At 46.0% G+C, this 21717-nt stretch overlaps 1 protein-coding gene across 1 annotated transcript in view; it reads left to right on the top strand.

Moving 5' to 3' along the window:
* LOC109971833 (spectrin beta chain, non-erythrocytic 1-like) overlaps positions 1-21444 on the top strand; it is a 51873-nt gene extending 30429 nt beyond the window's left edge. Inside the window, 16 exon segments of the mRNA XM_020620339.1 lie at positions 2423-2647; positions 2955-3044; positions 5192-5470; positions 7419-7549; positions 7813-8017; positions 12138-12512; positions 13277-13521; positions 13600-13738; positions 14689-14773; positions 16015-16211; positions 17486-17588; positions 17671-17720; positions 17929-18140; positions 18230-18403; positions 18935-18977; positions 19139-21444. Of these exon segments, the coding sequence (XP_020475995.1) occupies positions 2423-2647; positions 2955-3044; positions 5192-5470; positions 7419-7549; positions 7813-8017; positions 12138-12512; positions 13277-13521; positions 13600-13738; positions 14689-14773; positions 16015-16211; positions 17486-17588; positions 17671-17720; positions 17929-18140; positions 18230-18403; positions 18935-18977; positions 19139-19357 (2772 nt within the window). The 3' untranslated portion in view covers positions 19358-21444.
* Positions 21445-21717: the final 273 nt, after the last annotated feature.

Genomic DNA, 21717 nt, shown 5'->3' with positions numbered 1-21717 from the left:
GTGTGTGTGTGTGGTGTGTGTGTGTGTGTGTGTGTGTGTGTGTGTGTGTGTGTGTGTGTGTGTGTGTGTGTGTGGTGTCATGATTCGGTTCTGTGTTGCTTCCTGTCAGGCTTTTATTTTGATGCTACGTCCTGTTTTGTTTCACCACAGTTTTGGTCTTTTTACTTTCTTCATCACCCGCATTAGTTTCACCTGCTCATTATAGTTTGCACCGCATCATAAGCAGCCTTCACCCACCAATCCCAGCCAGATTGTTCTAGACGCCACCTCTCACTCTCCAGCATTTTTCGGTTTTGGTACTTTGTGTTTTTGACCCGGCTTGTTCCTCTGACTATTCTGTTCTGCCTTGCCCTCTTGCTTCAGACTGTCACTGTGTATAATTATCGGACTTCCCTTTGGACTACGTATTTGGATTCCTCTGCTGTATGTGTTTGCTGGCTCTGATCTCGGACTGTTTATACCGACCTGTGATTTTTGTGTTTCACCGTGTCTTGTATGGTTTTGTTTAGCGTTAGTTCTCTTATTAAAGAGACGGTTTTGTTTTACATTTCCTTGTCTGGCCTTTTAATTGAGTTCACCCTCAACATTTTTGGCAGCATAACGCGCCGATTCCTGACATGTGGTGTGTGCGTGTGTGTTTGTCTTTATATACTTGTGCGAACCAACCCCTGATGGAACACCTTTCTTGTGTGGACATTTCATTGGTGACTTTCACCAATGCGGTTTCTGTACTATGATGGACTCTAAATCCTGACTGAAAATCCTCAAACAAATCATTCTTGTGCAAGTGGTCACATAACTGCTTTGCAACAGCTTTTTCAAGGATTTTGGAAATAAATGGGCGATTGGATATTGGTCTATAATTAGCTAGGACACCTGGGTCAAGAGTAGGCTTTTTGAGTCGAGGTTTAATTACTGCAAGTTTAAAAGCCTGTGGAACATAACCTGTTAATAGAGAGAGGTTAATCAGATCTAGTATGATGTGTTGATTAGGGGAAAGACGTCTTTGAGCAGCCTGGTCGGGATGGGGTCCAGGAGACATGTTGATGATTTAGATGAAGCAATTGTTGAGGTCAACTCAGAGAGATCTATAGGGGAGAAGTAGTCCAAGTATAAATGAGGCCTTACAGATGTTTCTAAAGCCATTGTAGTAGATGGCACATCTGTGAGAGCTGTGGGAGTGGTCCGACCAATTTTTTCTCTAATAGTTGTGATTTTATTTGTAAAGAAGCTCATGAAGTCATTGCTGCTGAGATCTAAGGGAATGTTAAGCTCAACAGCACTGTGGCTCTTTGTCAGCCTGGCTACAGTGCTGAAAAGAAACCTGGGGTTGTTCTTATTTTCCTCAATCAGTGATGAATAAAATGCGGTTCTAGCACTATGAAGGGCTTTCTTATATGTTATTAAACTATCTTTCCAGGCTATGAAAAACTATTATTATATTATTGTTACCTTATAGACTCAAGAATACATCCAATACACATTGTGTGATGTGGCCACATTTCTCCCCATCTTTTTCCACAACAAATTCCCTTTTCTTTTCCACTTCTATATAATGAAAGTTTTTCCAAATGTCGTTTCTTCTTTTTCTCCCAATGACGAGCCCCGGCTGGCCGGCCATCGGTCCCTTTCTCTGTGTCAGACTTAGCTTTGTTTGTTGACGTCTTCTAAATAATGCCGCGAGTGGGGCTTAAGGAAGTGACGTCGCCTGCATCTGTGCAGTGCGACCTGATGCGGCCCCTGAAGCGAGACACAGGAAACAGAAATACTGCAGAATAATAATAATATGACTAAACGAGACGAAATAACGTTATAACATTTCGTTTTGTCTCGTTTTTGTCAACAAAAATAAAGAGACATTTTGGCATAGTTTTTATTTTATAAACCACATTTAGTCTCGTTTTTTTTGTCAACAATATTGCATTTAATATAACATATGCATTTAATTATAGTCATCATCACACGACCAGCATTTTCGTTGCATCTTGTCTCGTTTTTGTCATGTGATAAAGGTTCGTTGATGACGATATTTAGTCATAATTTTCGCTGACGAAAGTAACTATAGTGGTATTGCCATGGCTGCACAGTGAGCTCTTCTACTGTTACTACATTTAGCTAATAGTACTTGCCCTTGTCAGAGGCAGGACATGTACGCATCTTTAATACGACATTAATACTTTTTCATATGCAAAGGGCCTGAATATTACTTATACCACTGATTACTAGTAGTATTAAATACGTCTTTATCAGTGATATTTGTAATATTGTAGTGTTACCATATGTATCAGAAAGAATAGTAGTGCTGTAGTAGTACCTGTAGCAGTACTGGTATTAGAATTGTAGCAGTAGTGCTAAGATAGCATTAGTACTGCTGCAGTAGTAGTAGTAGGAGCCTGACGCTGCCCTCCTTCCTTCCCCGCAGATGCTGGAGAACCAGGTGGAGGTGCGACAGAGGGAGGTGGTGGAGCTGCAGAGCCAGGTGAGGGCTCTCGGCCAGGAGGTGAAGGACACCGAGGAGGTGGATGGGCGGAGGCAGCTGGTGGAGAGGAAGTTCCAGGAGCTGCTGGAGCCACTGAGACACCGCAGGAACTTTCTGGTGGCATCAAGAGAAGTTCATCAGTTCAACCGTGACATTGAAGATGAGATCGTAAGTAATCTATCTTGCGATGTCACCTGACAGTGAAACCATCCACATTAAATACGAAGTGAGAGGTTTTTAATGAAGTTCTGCTGTTGGAGGCTCCCATTACCTGTCCAGGTGTAAAAACAGTGGATGTTTGGTAACAGCTGATCAAATTCTAGGAGTTCAGACATGCTAATGTCCACCAGGATTCTCCTCAGCTGTTGGTGAACCGTGTTTAGCGCCACCATCAGGAGAACTGTGTTGCAGGTGTCCAGGCTCCTGTGCAAAATGGCCAGTGTTTCTCAGTGTGGCTTTGTTGTCCTGTCTCCAGCTCTGGGCTCAGGAGAGGATGCCTGTGGCCACATCCACCGACCATGGAAACAACCTGCAGACTGTCCAGCTGCTCATCAAGAAGAACCAGGTGAGAGAACCTACTGCTGTTACCTGGAGTTCAGATCTTAGACAGCAGACAGAACTACATCAACTCCTGGCATGACTCGATTGTCGGAGCATGTTCTGAACGTGGGTACGAGTATTTGACAGGTGGTGCTTGGCATGACCAAAGTGAGCTCCACCTCTCATAAGGGGGACATTTAAGAACTAAACTGAACATTGTATACATGCATTCAAAAAATAAATTTGTTTCGGGTGCTCAGAGACGATGATGCTTTACAAGATGAAGACAAACAACAGACACCAACAGAGCCTCTTCCTAAAAATGAGAGGAACATGCACAACTCCTGCTGCAGGTGTTGTCACAAGTGGACAGCTCAATGAACTGCGACGGCATTAATTAATATGGATTTCTTCTCCATAGATGGGTAAACAATGGTATACTGTACGTACACCTAATTTTTTGAGCTTTTAAGTTACATCTAAGATGAGAATTTGCTGTTGTAGATAAGTCAGAAAAAAAAGGAGAAGAAGGAAAAGGCCCATGGGCTTTTTAAATTAAAAAAGACAAAATGGATGTAGGTCAACTGCAGAAAAAAACGAGGGTGAATGGGAGAAGGCTCAGGTTAAAAGTGACAGGTTAAAAGCCACTTTATAAAGGAGGCCATGGAGAGGGACTATCGGTTGGCCTCGAAGAAATTCTGGCAAACTGTCCAGCGCCTCAGGAGGGGGAAGCAGTGCCCTGCCAAAACCGTTTACAGTGGAGGTGGGCAGCTGTTGACCTCAACTGGGGACATTGTTGGACGGTGGAAGGAATACTTCGAGGATCTCCTCAACCCCGGTGCCATGTCTTCCGATGAGGAAGCAGAGGCTGAGGGCTCAGAGGTGGACTCGTCCATCACCCAAGCTGAAGTCACTGAGGTAGTCAAGAAGCTTCTCGGTGGCAAGGTACCGGGGGTGGATCCGCCCTGAGTACCTTAAGTCTCTGGATGTTGTTGGGCTGTCTTGGTTGACACGCCTCTGCAACGTTGCATGGCGGTCGGGGACAGTGCCTCTGGAATGGCAAACCAGGGGTGGTGGTCCCTCTTTTTAAGAAGGGGGACCAGAGGGTGTGTTCCAACTATAGGGGATCACACTCCTCAGCGTCCCCGGGAAAGTCTATGCCAGGGTACTGGAGAGGAGAATTCGACCGATAGTCGAACCTCGGATTCAGGAGGAACAATGCGGTTTTCATTCTGGCCGCGGAAAACTAGACCAGCTCTATACACTCTTCAGGGTGGTGGAGGGTTCATGGAAGTTTTCCCAACCAGTCCACATGTGTTTCGTGGATCTGGAGAAGGCATTCGACCGTGTCCCTCGCGGCGCCCTGTTGGGGGTGCTCCGGGAGTACGGGGTCCGGGGCCCTTTCCTAAGGGCTGTCTGGTCCCTGTACGACCGGAGTAGGAGCTTGGTTCGCATCGCCGGCAGTAAGTCAGACTTGTTTCCAGTGCGTGTTGGACTCCGGCAGGGCTGCCCTTTGTCACCGGTTCTGTTCATTATTTTTATGGACAGAATTTCTAGGCGCAGCCAGGGGCCAGAGGGAGTCCAGTTTGGGGACCACAGGAGCTCGTCTCTGCTTTTTTCAGATGACGTTGTCCTGTTGGTTCCATCAAACCAGGACCTTCAGCGTGCACTGGGGCGGTTTGCAGCCGAGCTGAAGCGGCTGGGGTGAGAATCAGCACCTCCAAGTCCGAGGCCATGGTTCTCAGTCAGAAAAGGGTGGCTTGTTCCCTTCAGGTTGGTGGAGAGTTCCTGCCTCAAGTGGAGGAGTTCAAGTATCTTGGGGTCTTGTTCACGAGTGAGGGAAGGATGGAACGGGAGAAAAGGAAGTCTGGGCATCTTTGCTTAGACTGCTGCCCCCACGACCTGGTTCCGGATAAGCGGAGGAAAATGGATGGATAAAGGAGGCTTTCGACTGTGTTGAGTGTGGGAGTGTTACTCCTGTCTTGTCCCAGGTTCAGTGCTTGGTCCTGTGGCCAGGAGGTTTGAGGTGGCAGAGCAGGTGGAGAGAGATGAGGTTCTTTAGTAGAAAAAAACTCTGCCATTCATGTCATCAACAATTAAAAAAAATAATCAGGGTAAAGGAATGAGGATGATGCTGATGCTGATCTGAGCTCTGCCGTGTCTTCCTCTCAGACGCTACAGAAGGAGATCCAGGGTCATCAGCCTCGTGTTGACGACATCCTGGAGCGCAGTCGGAGCCTCCTGCAGGACAAGTCTTCCAGCGAAGATGCCATCCGCCAGCGTCTGGCTGACCTGCAGGGGCTGTGGAGGCAGCTGACGGAGGAGGTGGAGCACCGACACGGCCGGCTGGAGGAGGCCCACAAGGCCCAGCAGTACTACTTTGATGCCGCCGAGGCCGAGGCCTGGATGAGCGAGCAGGAGCTGTACATGATGTCAGAGGAGAAGGCCAAGGTGGGGGCACAACAGAGTCGTGTCATACTCAACACAGGCTCTATTGTTAAATGAAATAACACTTTTTTAGTTACAGCAGTTTGTAATTTTATTTCAGTGACATACTCTTGAAGCAGTTTGTCTCCCCCTACAGTTGCTGAGTGTAACTAAGTTGTACCCAACTGTCATAAACACTACTTGTGCTGTCCCCGCTCTTTATGGACAGCGGCACATGTCCATTTGTTTTCAAGGTGAAGCTGTTATTGAACCGGGAAAGAAAACCTCAGAGTAGAGTACTAGGGGGTGGTATCGGACTCGATACCCGACTCTTTCCTGACTCTCACAGAGCAATTAGAACACCAGCATCCTTGCTGACTGCGCTGCATGAGACGTAGCTGCCTGCTAATAGAGCTAGCTTGGTCAGAAAAGGAGCACTCACATCTCCAAAGATGTCTGAGGAGATTCCAAATTTGTGTTACCTGGATAGACTGACCACAAAAATATCAAAACTCAGTCAAGGCCCAGGGATTTGTTTCTGCATGTGTTTAACAATCATAGAATACTGAGCTAGCAGAAGGCTCTGTTTAGATCTCCAAACGTATATAGTGCAGTAACAGGTGACCCGGGGACGCAGTGGCGATAGCAGAGATAATAATAATAATAATAATGATAAAATTTATTTATAAAGCACTTACCAACTCAGAGAGCACTAAGTGCTACATCAAGGCAATTAGAGCCTATACAATCAAAGAAAATCAGTCAACTAAGTAAACATATGACAGGCACATACTGTACATTCATTGAACTATAGCATAATTCCTGTCCAGTCTGACAATACTCAGAAAAACTAAAAGATAAAAGCCTAAAAAGAACCATAAAACAAGTTTGTTTAAAAAAATATGTTTTCAGAGCTGACTTAAACGGAGCCAGTTCAGTTATAGATGCTGTTCACCTTATCAAAAGTCAGTCCACCAAAATATATACACACGCACGCACGCACGCACGCACGCACGTACGTGTGTGTGTGTGTGTGTGTGTGTGTGTATACCTAGGTGTGAACCAGTCCTCCCTCTCTCGCCTTCAGATAGTTCAAAATGCTGCTGCTCGTCTTCTGACAAGTACCAGAAATACCAGAAAATTCGACCATAGAACCCCGTTACTGGCTTCTCTCCACTGGCTTCCAGTCTGTTTTTAGAATAAATTTGAAACTGTTGATTTTTGTTTTTAAGGCTCTTAATGGTTTGGCTCCATCTTACTTCACTGAATTAGTGCACTGGCACAAACCTACCAGGTCCCTCAGGTCTTCAAGCCAGTTTCTTTTAGAGGTTCCAAGGACCAGATATACTGTGCTTTTACTGTTGCAGCCCCTAAACTGTGGAATAGTCCACCTTTTAATGTTAGGTCAGCTACTGCCCTCAGTACTTTTAAATCGTTGCTTAAAACATAATTATTTGGCTTGGCTTTTAATGCACAGTAGGGCCTGATGCCTTCCTTTTAATCTAATTTATTGAATATGTGTCATCTGTGTGAGTTATTGTGCTGTTTTATTTTTGCATTGAACCTATTTATTTTATTTTACTTATTTATTTTATTCTGCCATGTAAAGTACTTTGGTCAACTGGATGTTGTTTTTAAAGTGCTATATAAATAAACTCATTTGATTTGATTTTGATATTGCTGCTTTAAAGAAATGTCATAAGAGTGTTTTTCTACACGAAGAACCACTAAAGCACCCCCTCCCTCCACAGGCTCATAGGAAAGCACTGCAAATGTACGGGTTGGTTTTGTTTTGCTTCTCGTTGTAGGTGGTGATATAATGTAGAACTTGTGACTCTTCATATCCTCCTGCTCCACCTCTGAAACCAGACCTACACCCTTCACTAATAGTTCACTTTATTTTGGTTTTCAAAACAAACAAACGCATTTTTACGAGCTGTAATATTAGAGGTTATTTGTGCGTGTGCTGCAGGATGAGCAGAGCGCTGTCACCATGCTGAAGAAGCATCAGATTGTGGAGCAGGCAGTGGAGGACTACGCCGAGACGGTCCACCAGCTGTCCAAGACCAGCAGAGGCCTGGTGGCTGATGGACACCCCGAGAGGTATGAACACGTTTGTCTGACTGCACTGTGAGGACAGGCAGCAATGCACCATAAAACACTAAAGCTGCCCTTACAGGATTCACAGTGATGGTTATTGTCCCTCTTGGATGGAGCTCTGGCCCCCAGAAAAGTACTACTGGGCCCATCTGACCCCCTTCAGACAATCCTGGGTCAAGCACTGTGAACGCTGAACCAGTTCACCCAATACAGTCCAGTAACTCTTCCTCAGTAACAGGACTGTGTATGTTTGTGTGTGTCATCAGCGAGCGCATCAGCATGCGTCAGTCTCAGGTGGATAAGCTGTACGCCGGCCTGAAGGACCTGTCTGAGGAGAGGCGGGGCAAACTGGATGAAAGGCTCCGCCTCTTCCAGCTGAACAGAGAGGTTGACGACCTCGAGCAGTGGATCGCTGAGCGGGAGGTGGTGGCCGGGTCGCACGAGCTGGGACAGGACTATGAGCACGTTACTGTACGTTACTGCAAGTACTACTAACATTAATAATGGCACTGCTGCTGGTACTGTCTGAGTACAATAGAGGAATGTCTTGATAATGCCATGGGACTGTGACAGTATCTACCAGGATATTGTTTATTTTACTGGTGTAACTGCCTTCAGGTGCAGAATTCGAAACAGAGCAGAAACCCACCAGGCACACATATGAACAACCAACCACTTAGTAACCACCCCTAAAGTCTTTTCTCTTGAAAAGTAGACCACGATGTTTGGAAAATCGCCTCGCTGCGCTGTTGTTTGTTCTTTTTTTCAGTTGTACCAACAGTTCAGTCAGCGCCAGTGACTATTCGCACATGCTTAGGTCCTGGCTGGCTGCTTTTACTGTGATGAAGAGGGAAAGCAGGAGCACTTTAAGTTCACAGGAAAATCACACAAAACCACTGATTTAGTATTTAGTAAAGGGCATTTTTAATATTTGTTCTTAATTTTTTTTCATATCGTATCATGGACTTTTTATGGTGGCAACATCGAACCATGACCTTTTGGTATCCGTACATCTCTGAGTACTAATAATACTACTGCAGCCTGAGAGGGATTTGGTGGTCAGGTCACCTGAGATGGGACTGTGAACATGTTGTAGTATGTCATGCAACTAATACCAGTACTGACACTGGATACCACCACCACTACTACTACTGCTAAATGACACGCGTCATCAGTACCACTAGTCTTCTTCTTCTTTCGGCTGTTCCCGTTAGGGGTCACCACAGCGAATCATCTGTTTCCACCTAACTCTATCCTCAGCATCCTCTACTCTCACCCCAATTAACTTCATGTCCTCTTTTAGCACATCCATATATCTCCTCTTTGGCCTTCCTCTTGACCTCTTGCCTGGCAGCTCCATCTCCAACATCCTTCTACCAGTATAACCACTATCCCTCCTCTGCACATGTCCAACCCATCTCAATCTGGCCTCTCTGACCTTGTCCCCTAAACAGCCGACCTGAGCTGTCCCTCTGATGTGCTCATTCCTAATCCTGTCCATCCTGGTCCCTCCTAAAGAGAACCTCAACATCCTCATCTCTGCTACCTCCATCTCTGCCTCTTGTCTTTTCCTCCCTGCTACAGTCTCTAACCCATACAGCATAGCTGGTCTCACTACTGTCTTGTACACCTTTCCTTTGATTCTTGCTGCCACTCTTCTGTCACACAACACTCCTGACACCTTTCTCCCCCCACTCCAACCTGCCTGCACTCGCCTCTTCACCTCTTTCCTACACTCCTCATCACACTGGACTGTTGACCCCAAATACTTAAACTCCTGCACCTTCTTGACCTCAGTCCCCTGTAACCTCACTGTTCCACTTCCCTCCCTCTCGTTCATACACATGTATTCTGTCTTACCACGACTGACTTTCATTCCTCTTCTTTCCAGAGCAGACCTCCACCTTTCCAGGTGTTCCTCCACCTGCTCTCTGCTCTCACTACAGATCACAATGTCATCCGCAAACATCATTGTCCATGGAGATTCCTGTCTGACCTCATCTGTCAACCCGTCCATCACCATAGCAAACCAGAAGGGACTCAAAGCCGATCCTTGATGTAGCCCCACCTCCACCTTGAACTCCTCTGTCTGACCTACAGCACATCTCACTACTGTCGTACTCCTCTCATACATATCCTGAACTACTCTGACGTACTTCTCTGCCACTCCTGACATCCTCATACAGTACCATAGCTCCTCTCTCTGCACTCTGTCGTACGCTTTCTCTAAATCCACAAAGACACAATGCAGCTCCTTCCGACCATCTCTATACTTCTCCATTAACATTCTCAGAGCAAAAATGGCATCAGTAATGCTCTTTCTGGGCATGAAGCCATACTGCTGCTCACAGATATCCACTTCCTTTCTTAGCCTAGCTTCCACTGCTCTTTCCCATAGCTTCATTGTGTGGCTCATCAACTTTATACCTCTGTAGATGCTACAACTCTGCACATCACCCTTGTTCTTAAAGATCAGCACTAGTACACTTCTCCTCCATTCCTCAGGCATCTTCTCACTCTCTAAAATCCTGTTGAACAAACTAGATAGAAACTCCACTGCTGTCTCTCCTAGACACTTCCACACCTCTACAGGTATGTCATCTGGACCAACAGCCTTTCCACTCTTCATCCTCCTCAGAGCCTTCCTCACCTCATCCTTTCTAATCTTTGCTAAGTCCATCTCACCTTCCCTTGTGTCTAACCTGGCATACAACTCATCATATGCTTTCTGTTTGGCCATTGCCACCTCCCTCTTCACTCTATGCTGCAATTCCTTGTAATCCTGTCTACTGTCTTCAGTCCTTTCTACGTCCCATTTCTTTTTAGCTAGCCTCTTCCTCTGAATGCTGTCCTGTACTTCCTCGTTCCACCACCACGTTTCCTTATCTTCTTTCCTCCTTCCAGATGACACACCTAGCACCTTCCTACCTGTCTCCCTGATCACTTCTGCTGTAGTTTCCCAGTCATCTGGAAGTTCTTCCTGACCACCAGAGTCATCCTACACACCACCATCCAATGCTGTCTGGCCACCCTTTCTCCTACCACCACTTTACAGTCACTAATCTCTCTCAGATTGCCTCGTCTACATAGAATGTAGTCTACCTGCGTACTCCTACCTCCACTCTTATATGTAACTCTATGTTCCTCCCTCTTCTGGAAATAGGTGTTAACTACAGCCATTTCCATCCTCTTAGCAAAGTCCACCACCATCTGTCCTTCTAGGTTCCTTCCCTTAACACCAAACCTGCCCATCACCTCCTCATCACCTTTCTTCCCCTCACCAATGTGCCTGTTGAAGTCTGCCCCAATCACCACTCTCTCCCCTCTGGGAATACTCTCCATCACCTCATCTAACTCACTCCAGAATCTCTCCTTCTCTTCTAACTCACCCCCTACTTGTGGAGCATAACCACTGACTACATTCAACATTACCCCTTCAATTTCCAACTTCAGACTGATCACCCTGTCTGACACTCTTTTCACCTCTAAAACATTCCTCACCAGCTCCTCCTTCAGGATCACTCCTACCCTATTTCTCTTCCTGTCCACACCATAATAAAACAGTTTGTATTCCCCTCCAATGCTACGTGCTTTGCTACCCTTCCACCTGGTCTCCTGCACACACAGTATATCTACCTTCCTTCTCTCCATCATGTCCACCAGCTCTCTACCTTTCCCTGTCATTGTGCCAACGTTAAGAGTCCCTATTCTCAGACCTATACTCCTGCCTTTCCTCTTCTCTCTCTGTCTACGAATCCTTCTACCTCCTCTCCTTCTTCGACCAACAGTAGTCCGATTTCCGCCAGCACCCTGTAGGTCAACAGCACTGGTGGCAGTTGTTGTTAACCCGGGCCTCGACCAATTCAGTATAGAACACTGATGATTCGCATGTTTAAATTTGGCATGTTTTTACACCGGATGCCCTTCCTGACACAACTCTCTCTATTTATCCGGGCTTGGGACAGACACAGAAGTCACCGGTTTGAAACTCCTGTGGCTAGATAGTCATCAGTACTACTAATAATATTATGATATTTTGACTGCTGCTAACTAAGCGAGAGGTAATGTCAGCTTGCAGGAACCAGGCCAGGGATACTCTGTCAGTACTGCTACCGATACAGCTGATACCAGCAGTACTACTGCTACTCTTTCTACTAATGTTCCCAACAGAGCAAGGACTGCAGGCCCTTGAAAGCAGCATATCTGACAGTAGTGCTACCGACATTACATCCTGATACTACCACTAGCACAACCACTTTGTTGTAGGAACTAATTTCCTTTGTGAGCCAGAACTATAGACAAAGAGATGCATGTTGAAGTACTATAACTGTTGGCTGATAGTACTACTAATAGTACATCTGAAGGATTCCAGGCAGGATTACAGGACAGTAAGTCATACCAGTATGCACTAGTAGATTACTACTCCGGTGATTCATAGGAATCCTATTGAATTCAATCTGACTGGTAGCGCACTACTTCTTTTGCTGTGCTGTCTTCTGTTCAGTCAGTACTGCTACTCTTTTTTTTTGTTACTACAGTTAATACTTCTGTATTAATATTTTTAATATCTGTCCTGTGTCCTTGTGCTCAGATGTTGCAGGAGCGTTTCCGGGAGTTTGCCCGCGACACCGGGAACATTGGTCAGGAGCGCGTGGATGCCGTTAACCGTCTGGCAGATGAACTGATCAACACTGGTCACAGCGATGCAGCAACAGTGGCAGAGTGGAAGGATGGGCTGAATGAGGCCTGGGCCGACCTGCTGGAGCTCATCGACACCAGGACACAGATTCTCGCCGCCTCATTTGAGCTCCACAAGTTCTACCACGACGCCAAGGAGATCCTGGGACGCATCTTGGACAAGCAGAAGAAGCTGCCAGAGGAGGTTGGCCGAGACCAGAACACGGTGGAAATGCTGCAGAGGATGCACACCACCTTCGAACATGACATCCAGGCCCTGGGGACACAGGTCAGTCAGACTCGAACCTGCTTTATGGGGACATATTTTCCTGTTTGAGGTGTGTGATAAATGTGTACAGAAACTTACCCGCTATTCGGTCCTGGTCATACCAGCATTTCTGTATTTTAGACTAAAATTGTTTCACTATAACAGGCAGAACTTTACATAAATAACTTGAGTAAATATATGTGACATATACAATCATATATCACAACGTGTGTAATTTTATGGGGTTTCCTGCAGTTTTAATGTCACAGAGGCGATTAATTGTGTCTAAGTCTTTGTAGATGGCTACCAAGACTTTTCTTTTTACTAAACATAGACACCCACTGTATTTATGTTCTAGCCACAGTACAGTACTCCAAACTGCACACTGACCCACTGTGAACGAGGTCATTGTAATAACATGGAGACTTCATAAAGTCTAATGCAAACGATATAACCCGGTCACTAAGGTCACCAAGTTTTCATGATGATGAAGTCGGCATCAATGCCTCACACAGTTTCCTCAGGAAATGCTCATCTAGTTGTTAAAAACCATCTGTGTGCAACACAGAAATGGTCCATTTATAAACGAGTGGCATCAGGTGTAGTTCACTGCATCTGCCAGCAGGTGGTGCAATAGCCCGAGGCAGTGAGCCCATCCAAATTCATTTAACCTGCATCAGCACCTGTCAGCTTTCCTAGGACGTCACACACCTACTGTTTGTTTGGCACATCAGACTAAAGCCATGAGTAGCTGAGCTCTCCTGACCTTTGACCCTGTGTGGCAGGTGAGGCAGCTGCAGGAGGACGCGGTTCGTCTCCAGTCGGCATATGCCGGAGATAAAGCCGACGACATCCAGCGGAGGGAAAGCGAGGTGCTGGAGGCCTGGAGGAGTCTGCTGGGGGCATGCGACGGACGCCGACTGCGTCTCCTTGACACTGGGGACAAGTTCCGGTTTTTCAGCATGGTCCGAGACCTGATGCTCTGGATGGACGACGTGATCCGGCTCATCGAGGCCCAGGAGAAACCCAGGTAGACTCAGTGTGCTGCATGTTGACCTCATGTCTTCTGAGGGGAGCTATGATGGCTGAAGCTGTTCTGTGTTTCCAGAGACGTGTCGTCAGTGGAGCTGCTGATGAACAACCACCAGGGCATCAAAGCTGAGATCGACGCCCGAAATGACAGCTTCACAGCCTGCATCGAGCTGGGCAAGGCCCTGCTGGCCCGCAAGCATTACGCTTCAGAGGAGGTGAGAGACGCAAAGACAACAGCTGCATATAGCACGATGCAAAAACAGCTGTGACGTTTGAGTGGAAAGCGATGTAATGACCATAAAGTTCATGTAGTGAGATTGTAGCAACTCCATCACAGTAAACAGGTGAGAGCGTCAGCAGCTGTTAGGGTCAAATGTTGATGACCTGAAGTCATGAGCTGACAAGCTCCTTACTATCAGGCATCTTAGGACTGTGAAATTAACTGAACTGACATGATGTGCATGTCAGCAGCAGCTGAGGCACAAGAACAGCTGGATTTCCTCCAGATGTTCAGGACATCGGGAGCAGATTAACCCCCAGTGTTACTGATCTGTGCAGTGGTGGCTGTGTGTGGACCAGAAACACACAGTTCAGACACGCCTCCTGCCTCTGTCGCAGTGCAGCTCTCTGCTGCTTCCTGAACATTCAAACGAGGCCTTGGAGAGGTTTCGGTGTCGGGTGCTTGTGGCAGAGCTGTGCAGCACAGAGACGAGCTGACGTTAACATGAGCTGCAGGGCTGTGAGCTGCATAGTGGACAGGAGCTGTACAGGATCAGCTGCGTCAGGAGGCGCTGAAACATGCATGAGTGATCCAAGCAACTGGGAACACAACGCTCTTTCTCACATCATTACAACTTTATTCTTGAAATTATGTTAAAAGTTCCTAAACTGACTAACAACAACTCGATGTTTTCTGCCATGTCTCGGATTCCACTCGTTTGTGGACAGATTCTTGTTTGTAACAAAACTTGAACCCTAACACCTAACCCAGGTGTGGGGCAGGCGAACATGGAGGGCAAATGCACTCATTGATTTAACAGGGACAGGAGAGAGGTGGCCTCTCAGGGACCTATCTGGCTAAGTAAAGGTTAAAACGCATAAAAGATGGCAGCCAGTTGTGCTGAAATAATAACAGTCTAACTGATTTGACTGTCTTTGTGTTCAGATTAAGGACAAGTTGCTGCAGCTGACAGACAAGAGGAAAGAAATGATTGACAAGTGGGAGGATCGATGGGAGTGGCTTCGTCTCAGTAAGTTCTGGGTTAAATATGCTAATGATTCCTGATGTCACACAGGGTCCTCCAGTTTGCTGCATGTTTCCCACAGACATCTCCGACATGTCAGTCTGTGCAGTGTGACCAGAGCTGAGACCAGCGACTCTGTGCACGGCGACGCCGTTCTCAGCCTGTGGAGCTGTTTGTTGGAAGTAGATTACCTCCTGTATTTCCTGAGGAGGAAACCTGCCCCCCAGTGCAGCAGTGTGGCTCTCTGGGTGACATTTATCCTTCAAAGTAAAAGTCCCTTCCTCTGTGATGAAGCGTAACTAGAAATGTACAGTAAAATAGAAGTGACCCACTTTGGGAGCCACTCTTGTTTAACAAATGACAGGATGCCTCAGGGTGATGACGGCATGTTGCAGCTGATTGGTCGCTCCAGGGGTGAGTTAGTACTGATGAAGACTCCCCAGTCTCTCGCTGTCCTTTAACGAAGGACAAGCTTCTTCCGAGCTGTCCGTCAAACCTGTGGCTCTGACCAATCAGGAATTGCTGCGGGTGTTTTTCTTCCATCGACTCATCAGGGCGGACGATGTGCTGCTTTTACAGGAAGTGTCATCAGATCAGATTTCATTAAAAATGTTTCCTGGGATGAGAGCAGGCTGCTCATGCCGTTTAACACTTAAAGGAACATTCCCCAGATTAATGAGATGGAGCCCTAGGCACCTCAGGAGGGTCTGATGATGCTGGGCCTACTTGGTAACACCAGGACACATGTTCACATGTTTTCACGCTCACAGAGCACTTCACCAGGTTTTCCTCTACGGTCCAGTACATAACATGACTTTTATGATGCTCATAATGTTTCAGAGTTGGTGAAATTGTCACTGTCTGTGTTGGTATCGTTACACCTCTACTGAGATGTAATAAATCTAAAACGGTTGACACAGAGTTGTTCTACATGACCAGGGAAACACGATGGAGAGTGGAGCTGATGATGTACTCTAGTGGAACAAGTGTAGTATAAGTGTGTTATGTAGACCCAAATGATGTGTGTGAAATCTGGCCTCCTGCTGTGTAGACCAACCCCCGTCTTCTCCTTGCATTAATGGGATCTCTGGGACGTGTTCCCAGCACGACCCGTTTCCCGTCCTCAACAACAGATGATGCAAACATGGGGTCAGGTCTTGTATTCGGGCCAGGATGTCTGTGTCCGTGAAGCTCTGACCTTTTCGGTTCATTCCTTTCCACCGACTGTGTGACATTTGTCCCCCCAGTCCTGGAGGTGCACCAGTTCTCCCGGGACGCGGGGGTGGCCGAGGCCTGGCTGCTGGGTCAGGAGCCCTACCTGTCCAGCAGGGAGGTGGGTCAGAGCGTGGACGAGGTGGAGAAGCTCATCAAACGCCACGAGGCCTTCGAGAAGTCAGCCGCCACCTGGGAGGAGCGCTTCTCTGCTCTGGAGAGGCTGACTACGGTGAGCAGGGACGGACAAAACACAGGCACCAAATGAAAGAAGCTTATTTTAATTCAAGTTCACAGTCACAAAGTACGGTCGAGACCTTACAGTATTGTAGAGGGAAAAAGTTCTGTTGTTACAAAGAGATGTAGTTTATTTACAGCATAAACACATTTGCGTCACTGTGACAGTGTGAAAATAAAGACACTCATAGAAGTCTGTTCATGCTTTAACCAAATCAGAGTTAGATACAAAGGTTAGTCTGTGTCCCTGAAACACCCAGACCGATCCATGTCCTGACGCCAGTAGACAGAGTCAGGAGGAGCTGTTCTACACAGAACCGCACTGCTGCTTGAATGTTGGAGGGACAACTCCTCTGTGACACCAATGTTGTTCTTTTGTCACTTGTCACAGTTTTTACCTTTGCAGAGTCTTATTAGGCAGCAAGTGAACATTCAGTCCTCAAAGTTGACATGTTGGAAGCAGGAAAAATGGGCCAGTGTAAGGATGTGAGTGACTTTGACAAGGGCCAGACTGTGATGGTGAGATAACTGGGTCAGAACATCTCCCAGTCTGCAGGTCTTGGTGGGTGTTGTTGGTCTGTAGTGGTTAGTACCTACCAACAGTGTCTAAGGACAAACGGTGACCTGGAGACAGGGTCATGGACGCCCACAGCTCACTGATGATGAGGTTGACCTACTGTAGATTAAACTTTTAACTTCCATTTGTACTGTTCAAAAAAATTTATTTGAATCTTTGTTAAAATGGTTGAAAATGAGAAACACTGTCCATTGGTCTGTATGAAGAGAAAGAGTCGGGGGCTGTAGTGGTGATATCACACCTAGAGCGGTGAGGCTGTTGGACTGGTCTAAATAATTCTCTCTAACTCGTCCTCATGACCAGTTTTCACTCCTTTTACTTAAGTTTTTCACTGAATTGTAGACACATCTGTTCCTGACAGTTGAACTGTGGAAGCACATGGATTCACAGAAGATGCACAGTGAGCTGCAGAGTGATACAAGTGCCGACCGACTGCCACAGGGACTCCTATGTTAGACAGGTGGTCATAATGATATGGCTGATCGGTGTGTATTTTCCATATACATGTGGAGAGGGTGTGGGTTAGAGTGTACCTTTTGTTGGTTGGTTTATTGAACCTCTTCTGAGATATAAATCAGAGTATAGAAGAAAAAGAGAAATGAACCACTGGTTAATGTAGGATTCGAAACTCTAGGCTCATCTCAGATCAGTGTTTGTCGTTCTGATTTGGATCATGAACATGTGTTTTCCAGCTGGAGCTGCTAGAGCTGAGGAGGCTGCAGGAGGAGGAGGAGAGGAGGAGGAAGCCGCCGTCTCTGGAAGAAGCAGTGATCCAGTTTTTTTTCACAGGTGAAAGTTGTGGTGCACGTTAGAAGAAGTGCAGCTGTGAGTTGTACAGTAACTCTAAAGGTTTCCTGACTGTGTGTCTGCAGCGGAGTCATCGTGCAGAATGGACTGCCTTCAGACCACGACTCCCCTCGGGTCAGTGCTCTCACTAACCACCGATGTTCATGTTACCACATGCATTCAGTAGTCAGTTTATTAGGAACGCCTGTTTCAAACTAACTCAGTCCAAGTCCTGCAGTAAATCCTACACTTTGTCATCTCACGAACTTTAACGTCACGATGAATCAGCAGCAGCTCTGTGTATGTTCAGCATGTTGTGTAACCTCTCTGACTAATGGGCTGTGTTCAGGACGGTGTTGATGGTGGAGACATGGTGAATGGCGTGGCTGAGCGGAGCTCCAAGGAGGCAAGCCCCGCCCCCTCCCCGACCTCCGGCAGGAAGAGTAAAACTAGCCAGTTGTCTGCGCAGCCCTCCAAGAACCAGGACTCATCCTCGCAGTTGGAGGGACTCCTGCACCGCAAACACGAGTGGGAGGGCCACAACAAGAAGGCATCCAACAGGTAACAACAAAGATCCTCCACTGCAGCTGATGTCTTGCTCCTCTCAGCGGGTTGTTCATCACATGATCCTGCTGCCCTGTGATTGGCAGGTCGTGGCACAATGTGTACTGTGTCATCAACAACCAGGAGATGGGTTTCTACAAGGACAGCAAGGCGGCGGGTCAGGGAGTCCCTTACCACAACGAGGTACCCATCAGCCTGAAGGAGGCAACGTGCGACGTGGCTTCAGACTACAAGAAGAAGAAACATGTCTTCAAGCTCAGGTAACAAGGCTGTCTTCACTGTTTTCTGGTGGAAGACGGTGACACGTCAGTCTGAAACCATTTGTTTGAATTGACACCTGTGAGGCCAACAGACTGGACTCTGGTGCAGTCAGTCTGCTGCATCTCGTCGTCTTCTTCATAGGAAAGAAATGAAGTGAAGTCCAGTGTGTTTGCTCAGTGCAGGCTACTGTTCACATCTGATCCACAGGAGGGATTTAGCGTCCTGCTCATGTACCAGATGAAGAGCCAGTCTGAGCTCCAGATGTTGAGCATCTACGTGCACTAAAACAGGGTCGTGTTTGGCAGAGTTGAGAGTCCTTGGCTCCTTAATATGGAACCATTAACAGTTGTTTGCATTGTGAAAACAAAGACTGTGTCACAGCAGAGGTGTGATTTTATCAGGAATTCAAAAGATAAACTGCTGTTAAATCCACCTGCCCATCAGCTGCTATGAAAGTAAGCTGTATAAGTGATGTACATATATATTTATGTATGTTTGTCAGATGGTTTGGTCTTCTCTCCTTGTTGCAGAGTGACTGATGGAAATGAGTATCTGTTCCAAGCCAAAGATGAAGTGAGTTTGATTGTTTTTCTTTCAGTGAAATGCAGATAGAACAGATTAGTAGCACCCACCTTGTAAATTTCACCCTGGACAGTTTTGGCTGAGATGAGAAAAATAAAGAAGCTTCGAACAATGTTGGTATGTCTGTAAATGACCTGTGTCGCCCCCTGCAGGAAGAGATGAGCACCTGGATCCAGGCCATCCTGAACGCCAGCACCACTGACTGCTCCGACGTGCAGGGCAGCAACCCAGGCACACCGGCTTCTGGGCGCGCCCAGACGCTGCCGGCCACAGTCGCGCTCAACACCGAGTCGAGTCCCAGCAAGAGAGAGAAGGACAAAGAGAAGGACAAGGAGAAACGCTTCAGCCTGTTCAGCAAGAAAAAGCAGTAGAAGAGAAATGTTGAGGCACTTTGGTGAAACGGAGTAAATCTGGACACATGCTCTGAGGCAGGATGTGTCATATTTAGCTTCTTTAAAAACATATCCTTTCACATTACCTGCCTTCAGCTGGAAACGTGCAGAACTGGAACCTGCCTCAGAGCACGTGCTCAGATTTGAGCTGCCTTTAGCTTCACAGAGGTGTTTGCTTCACAGAATAATGAAGCTGCTGAAACGTCTCCGATATTGCACCAAACCTGTCTGAGCACTCTCTCACAACTGGTAAAACACTGGAAGCAGGACATTCGGTGTGGATTGACACATATGATGTAGTGGAATTCTATGTGCATTGTGAGATGGGCGTAGAAAATGCTTCCAGCGTGTTTTACCAGTAAGACCATGAAGTCACTCACCGTTCTTAGAATGCTAACGTTACCAGCTGTCAACCTCTGACATTTCCTGTTCATTCAAACTAGGCTTTAGTGCTGAAAGCACTCATTCATCTGTGAGACATCTACCAAGATTTGGAAAACACTTCAGACAAAACTATATAAAATAATGAATCCATTAATTGTGACAGTATTTTCCATAATGTTGGCTTTTAAGTCTTTGAACAGATTTTGAACAGATTTGTTCCTACATTTTAGAGGATTTTAATTCAAGATTAGTCATAAAATACTCAAACCTGGTCATGACTAAACAGCCAATGGCAGAAGCTGATGGCTGGGAAAGTTCAAAGGAGGAGCAGAAAACTGTACAAGTTTCACCAAAGTGCAACTTCAGGTTCTGATTGTTCTGTGTGTTTATTCCCAGCACAGTTTGTTTCTAGTTTCTTGTGTTTTGTAATGTTCGCTTTGATTTTCTCTTTCTCGTGGTCGGTGGTGTGGCAGCTCAGGTCGAACACCAATACTGTGTTTGAGGCCACGCAGACGTGGTAATGTGACGTCATCGTCCGTGAAGTGATGATCCCACAAAGTGAGCGCGGTGGTGGTTTTGGTTTAGATGCTGTGAACAGCAGTTCATCATTAACAAATGTCTGTCACAGCAGTGTCTGAGCTTAAACTGTGTCTTTTGCTCTTATGTTTGCTGTTTCGTCGACAACACACCACTTTCATGTCACAACACTCGCTGTCCTTCTCACTCTGTCGATTCATCCATGTGTTTGTTCGTCGATGATGAACCGTTAAATGATCACAATGTTTCGTCCAAAACTGTCCCCACTCACTTTGTTCACAGACTGCTGTTATGCCACAACGTCTAAACTAACACTGTCATGTCAGCAGGGACCACTCACTTAATTTTCTTTTGCTTGTTCCTTTTCAACATTGTTGGTTTTTATTTTTCACCGTTTTGGAACCAGATCTGAGTTATTTCCTCAATTTTGTGAGGGTGTCTTAAAAGACAACCTACATTCTTCCTCTACCATTGAGAAATTGGACCAAGAGTGCATTTTATTTTTATTATTATTTTAATTTGTTTTTGTTGTTGGCCATTTTCTTTTGCTCTTAAAAACAGCCAGTCACCTTCAAGGAGCTGTATCAAGTAAAAACGTCCACCTGCATGCTTTGCCAGGCTCGGAGCGTCACCTGGAACCTCCCCTGAAACTAAAAAAGATATTTTTTTAAAATTCTTTTTCTTTGTAATGTTTTGTTCCAATATATACTTCAAATCCCCCTAGTACAGATAATGAATCTCAGTATGTATAATAAACACTTCAATGCGTCGATGTTTGATGGTAATTGTATGTCATGTACTGCACACAGCAGGGGGTCCTGCTGTGGAGAAATGAGGTTGCTTGCTTGTCGTCGACTCTTCGCACCGCATTCAGATTTTCTGCTCTTGATACTCGTCTTGCTCTCCGTCACTGTATATCTATTGTACTGAACATGTATGGAAGTTAACGCCATCTTACTGCACAATCAGAACTACATCTATAGGAATGAAGAAGAAGCTGTTTAAGGCTTAATATTTAAACAGAAGTTAGCCCATAAAGGCTTTTCTCATGTATGAAACTGCACCTGTAGACTTTAAAGCTCTCTCTCTCTTTCACTGTCAGATATGTGTGATGTCATTAAAGCTTTTAAACTTTACACACCAGCCGTTTGACATTCTCTTGTCATCTTTAGTCTTGACAAATGTCCACTTTAATCATTAATTTCCATGCAGGCACCTGCTCCTGGAGCCCCAGAGGTTCTTAATTCACCTTGGATTCATTGGTTTCTTTATTTGTTTCATTACAAATTTATTTGATATGACTGTCATTTAGAAATACTGCACCTGTTTTACATTTTATTCACTTAGTTGCTCGGATTCCTCAAAATCCATCGTTTTTAAAATCCTAGACACCCTTTTGTTCTCTGACGGTATATCAT

The sequence above is a fragment of the Monopterus albus genome, unplaced genomic scaffold (genome assembly GCF_001952655.1).
Source record: "Monopterus albus unplaced genomic scaffold, M_albus_1.0 scaffold235.1, whole genome shotgun sequence".
Lineage (NCBI taxonomy): Eukaryota > Metazoa > Chordata > Actinopteri > Synbranchiformes > Synbranchidae > Monopterus > Monopterus albus.
This window is presented reverse-complemented; position numbering and strand designations above follow the sequence as displayed.